Source organism: Sinocyclocheilus rhinocerous, unplaced genomic scaffold (genome assembly GCF_001515625.1).
Source record: "Sinocyclocheilus rhinocerous isolate Xijiao unplaced genomic scaffold, SAMN03320098_v1.1 scaffold19, whole genome shotgun sequence".
Taxonomy (NCBI): Eukaryota; Metazoa; Chordata; class Actinopteri; order Cypriniformes; family Cyprinidae; genus Sinocyclocheilus; species Sinocyclocheilus rhinocerous.
In genome coordinates this window covers 3,044,848-3,050,034 of record NW_015638975.1, presented here as the reverse complement: position 1 = coordinate 3,050,034, position 5,187 = coordinate 3,044,848, and the positions used below count along the sequence as shown (strand labels likewise).

Here is a 5,187-nt window from a genome sequence, read left to right as displayed (position 1 = left end):
CCCATCACCGTTTGAATATGACTATTCCAATAGCAAATTTTTTGCAAAAATGTAAATTTTGTAGCACATACTAAATACTACATAAACCAATTATGGCTTTAAAGAATGTGTAAGTACACTGGACTATTGAAATTATGGGAAATGTATGGTTTAAGTGTAACCCATAACTCCAGAGTGGTGCATAAATATTTCATACTAAAAATGATTATCTAGGAAGCCCAGTTTTAAAACCTACCTAATATGAAAGTGGTTTACAGTTCACAGAAAAAGAAATGAATGGAAAAAAGTGCTACAAGTTGCTTACCCTGCCTCAGGCTACAAGATAAATATCCTGGGCAGTGTATTGGTTCTCAAGACTCATGGGACTTAAAGAGACACACAGGTAAGACGCCTTAATCCCAGTTTCCTCATTAACTGTTGTTAACTAAAATAATGCAGAAATTCTTGGGTAAATCAAATAAGGCGTATGGAAGATCAATAGTTCTTGCTCCTCGGGACTTGAATTTGACAGTCACGTTTTAGCATGTTGGACAAGCTTGTCATTAGGTTTGCAGCCAGAATGAATTTGCTTTTTTCAAGTGCTAATCATCCATTAACCACTTGTCAGCAACATCATGTTTACTGATTTTCATTTCCTTGACTACCTGCAATTATTTTCCGAATGCTAACTGCCTGTTTCATTTTGTTTGCCTGCTTTATGAGCATTGTTTGTACTGTTTGTAAAATGTTTAAATTGTAAATAATATATATTGTAAATAATATATATAAAGTAGTTGAATCAGATCTATCAGAAATGGTGGACCAGCATAATCACTCTCCAAAATATTAAGTAAATATGACAGTCCACAAACTTGTTGATGTTCCTGTCATTGTTGAAATCAAATGGCAAGGGTCAACTCTGCTTTATGTCAGAGATTTCAGCAAGGTTATGATTATGATTGTACCATTATGATTACAAACAGTTTATAAGTGTGCTGTGACTTATATTGGAACACAGTAGGTTTATAACAAATGCTTTATTATCAACATGAAGGATCAGCCTGTACTGTAGTACTAAAAAAAGGCACATTTCTACTTACTATTGTAGTTCCAGACACAAATTATCTTAATAATCATAATAAATATTCAGACAAGTGCACCTATTCAGCCCACTTTTAACTGAAGTCTATCTATCTATCTATCTATCTATCTAGTCATTTGAGAGTCAGACAGTTCTCTATTGAATTTTAATTACATCTCACTGTATTTTTGACTCTTTACTCATTTTAAAATTTCAGAAATGAACATAGAAAACCAATATTTCTCTTTCATTGTATTCATGTTTTCCTAACTAAACTACGCCAACATAAACTAAAATGTCTGAAAACAGATTTTAGTGGATCTTAAAGGTACATTTATCCTTTATTCTGACAATCCATTATCAAATATCACACTTACATCCAATTTCCTGTCAAGTAACTGAATTTCTTTCTCCACTTTGCGCATTTTTAAAGCTCTGTATGCCATTTCTTGCTTTCTGTTTGAGATCTCTATTTTGAGATACTTCTTGTATAGTGTCTTAACATCTTCCACAGGTTCCTTTAAAAAGAAAGCATTAAAAAAATGAATTTATTAAATATGAATTCAACTTAAAAATAAGAATTTGTACATATTTTTTCTAAGCATTTACTGTGTATTAAATATTGTATTGTTTATTTAATACTATGATCATTGATATCCCATTAAAAATGTAAATAAACAGAGATGTAAACTTACAGAGTCCAGCTCTTCGTCTGATAACACAGGTGGCTGAAGTAGGGCCAGTCCATGTTCAGTCACTGAAATGATGTGATATGAATTATGTATATTTACTGCAGTATCGATTTGTAGAGACAAATATAGAATGTGGTGCACATACATTTGACATAACTGCTGCAGCCAGCTGTATCTCCTGGATCAGAGGAGCAGCCACCAACTATGCTCGCTATGATAGGACCCTCCTCATTGTTCTCAGGGGGCAGCTCCTCTTCATCTATGTACTCCTCTTTTGTTGGGACTAGTCCCATCTTCTTCAGTGCAGCCCTTCTCTTGTTAGCTAAATTATGTTAAACCTTCAAGTTATTCAATTCAAAACACTGAGTTTTCAAAATTCAAATGAAAAATTCTGGGTTCCAGCGGTTTTCAAACTGGGCCCAGGGGGCCACAAGGGGGTGCTAAGGGTCTGAGGAAACTGTCACAAAAAAAAAAAGTGTAAAGCGTACAAGAAAAAGGTTTGATTACACTTTGACTCTGCTTTATAACAACAACAATAATAATAATAAACAAAAAACGTGTTGCACTGTACACGCTTTCAAGAACAGTTTGTATTTTAGGTGTAAAATTACTATAAATGAATTACTATAAATAAAATAAAACATCTGTTGTGTGCTATCGTCATAGTTATACATTTAAAATTCTGAAATATATACAGCTGACATTACTCTAAAAGTGAGTAAAAAAAAAGGGATAATGTCATTCTATTGGGCAGTCCCTAACAAAAAAAAAGGGCATCAAACCCACTAAAAAAAAAAAAAACATGACCTACCACTTTGAACGATATTTTTGTATTTCGTCTTCACTTGTTGCCACGTTCTTCTAGGTCCCATAGGGTTGGATCTGTAATTGTAAGCGTGACCAACAGCAGAATAAGACTGTAGCCAAAACATAATACACATACACTATTTGGTCAGCACAGGTGTCATATATATTGCATATTTAGTGCTCTCCCAGACTAATTAAATGATAGATATACTTACGCATTTAATTTGGCAGCTATTTTTCGCCACGCATCCTGACGGACTTTTGCAGCCGCTATAGTATTCCCTTTGGTCTTTATTAAATGTTTAACTTCCTCATATCCTTCCATTAAAAGTTGCAATTCAGCAGCGCTGAAATATGCAGCCCGCTGTTTAGCCATGCTGCAATTAGGTTAGTCTACACAGACTTATAAATTCTCACATGAACGGTCAGTTGTCTTTATTAGCTAGATATGTATATCCGAGATATGTGTTAGAAGAGCCGGAAAACTCCATTTCAGATCGAGCTAGGTCAATCCGGGATATGTGAACTAATCCGGGCTTTGTTAAACCATTGTCGAAGAACAGGACCCAGAAGACTGTTTCTTGCCTAAAAACACCAGGCATAAAGAAAAGATTGCTCTAATACCCTAACTAATGCTCAATAACACCGTTTACAGTTATTTACGCCATAAGAAAAAATGGTGGCTGAAACGGCGAACTGATAGCTGTTTTTTGTGGCTGTGTTTAAAATAACTAGTGAGCTAGCTAGCTAGACACATACGGAACGTGGCATTAACACCTAAAAATGCTGTCTAGGTAGGCGGCTTACTAGGTTTCAAGCCACAGCCTATGCCTCACATTATTTCTCCCTCTACAGCAGATGGCGCACGCGACCAGAATTACAAGAAAAACTGATGGAACTACGCATGAAGGAGAGACGAAGTTCTTTCCTGTCAGCTGTCCCTTTAGTATTAGCATAGGGAATGTATTGTGGAATAATAAACAAAATTCAGTCAAAAATTTCAATATCAGCCTTTGCAGCATACTGGACCAACAAATGAGATTATGGTTGAGGCGTGCTGAGATTTGAGGCAGTGAACTGGATACCGTAAAGGTTGGTTCATGATTTTGTAGTTGTTAGCGTTCCTGCTATTGTTAGCGAGTGTGTTTTGGATTTATTTACAACCCAAGACAGTTCATATTTTGAGTAAAATGCTTAAACATGGCCTTCTGTTATTAATAAATATTATTCGCAAAGAAATGCGAGAGACTGGTCTACACAAAGTAACTGGAGTTTGAGGGATTAATCGTATGATAGATTAGATGTATCAACTGTGTAATAAATTAATTGGAATTAAATTAATCAGCCTTATAATAAATTATTTGTAATTAAATGTACTAATAATATAATTAATCAGCATTGATTCCGTTATATATTTGTTAGAATTAGAACAATCAATCATATAATAAATTAATGGGAATTAGATGAAACAATCATGTCTAATTTCAGTAAATTTATTATATGATATACATCAAATTCCAAATAATTATCATATCATATAGCAAATTAATTCGAACCTGATCAATCATATAAGAAATTAGAATGAAAACAATCAGTCATATACACTGATCCATACTTAATTTATTAAATGAATGATTGTTTTAATTCTAATTTATTATATGACTAATGCATTTAATGACATTCTTTGGAAAACTGATTCAATTTATTAAAACAAACTGTGTTTGATTTATCTAATTCCAATTAATTTATACATTGAGCCATACTCCATTTATTATAGATTAATTTGAATTAGATAAATCAAACACACACTGTTTTAAGTAATTGAGTCAGTTTTCCAACGAAAAATCGTATGATAACTTGAAATTTCAGTAGCTGCATTAGTCATATATTTAATTATAATTAGAATAATCCGTCATATAATAAATGAATTGTAGTTAAGGAATCAAAAGTATAGTAAATGAAGTTGTGCTAAAGATCATGTACAGCTATTATATGTCTTTTTATTAATATATGTCCATCAAAACATTTGATGATATTCTCTGACGTGTAGATGTTCATCAGTGTCTTCATTTGTGTCTTCTGCAGTGGTTTTGGCTCTGGAAAGGCTCATCATGTGTGCATCAGTGAAGTATGGTTCCCGGGGCCCTGCGCTCATACCCCGTATGAAGACTAAACACCGGATCTACTACATCACCCTCTTCTCTGTGGTCTTACTGGGTTTGATCGCAACGGGGATGTTCCAGTTCTGGCCTCACTCCATTGAATCCTCTGCAGAATGGAGTCTGGACCGTCGTAGTGTGCATGATGCTCCTTTGGTCAGGATACCTATGAGCAGCCCTATTCCTGAGAGAGGTGACCTGAGCTGTCGAATGCACACTTGCTTTGATGTGTATCGCTGTGGATATAATCCCAAGAATAAAATCAAGGTGATGCAAAGAGAGATAGTATTGTGTTATTGATTTAGGTTTATTAGGTTGGATGTCATTACAGGGCGATTTTGATCTATTAAAGGGGTCATATGATGCTTTTTTAAAGATCATTATTTTGTGTATTTGGTGTAGCAGAATATGTTGACATGCTTTAATGTTCAAAAAACACATTATTTTTCAAATACTGTACATTATTGTA

General features: G+C 34.2%; 2 protein-coding genes across 3 annotated transcripts in view; one reads left to right on the top strand and one right to left on the bottom strand.

The window, feature by feature from the left end:
• Positions 1–1,343: 1,343 nt before the first annotated feature.
• Positions 1,344–3,237, bottom strand: LOC107750654 (uncharacterized). 2 transcript variants are annotated; one of them, XM_016566148.1, is made up of 5 exons: positions 2,775–3,237; positions 2,564–2,634; positions 1,898–2,074; positions 1,756–1,817; positions 1,344–1,578 (listed from the first exon to the last, which is right to left on the bottom strand). In XM_016566148.1, exons 1-5 carry the CDS (start codon positions 2,933–2,935, stop codon positions 1,402–1,404), a joined length of 648 nt encoding a protein of 215 aa, XP_016421634.1. In that variant the 5' UTR covers positions 2,936–3,237; the 3' UTR covers positions 1,344–1,401. The 2 variants fall into 2 exon arrangements, with proteins under 2 accessions (XP_016421634.1, XP_016421633.1); XM_016566147.1 differs by having other exon boundaries at positions 1,756–1,820; positions 1,901–2,074.
• Positions 3,238–3,446: 209 nt separating this feature from the next.
• LOC107750554 (exostosin-2) overlaps positions 3,447–5,187 on the top strand; it is a 24,051-nt gene continuing 22,310 nt past the window's right edge. Inside the window, exons 1-2 of the mRNA XM_016566007.1 lie at positions 3,447–3,651; positions 4,645–4,985. Coding sequence (XP_016421493.1) covers positions 4,671–4,985 — 315 coding nt within the window. The 5' untranslated portion in view covers positions 3,447–3,651; positions 4,645–4,670. The remainder of the gene's footprint in view (positions 3,652–4,644; positions 4,986–5,187) is intronic.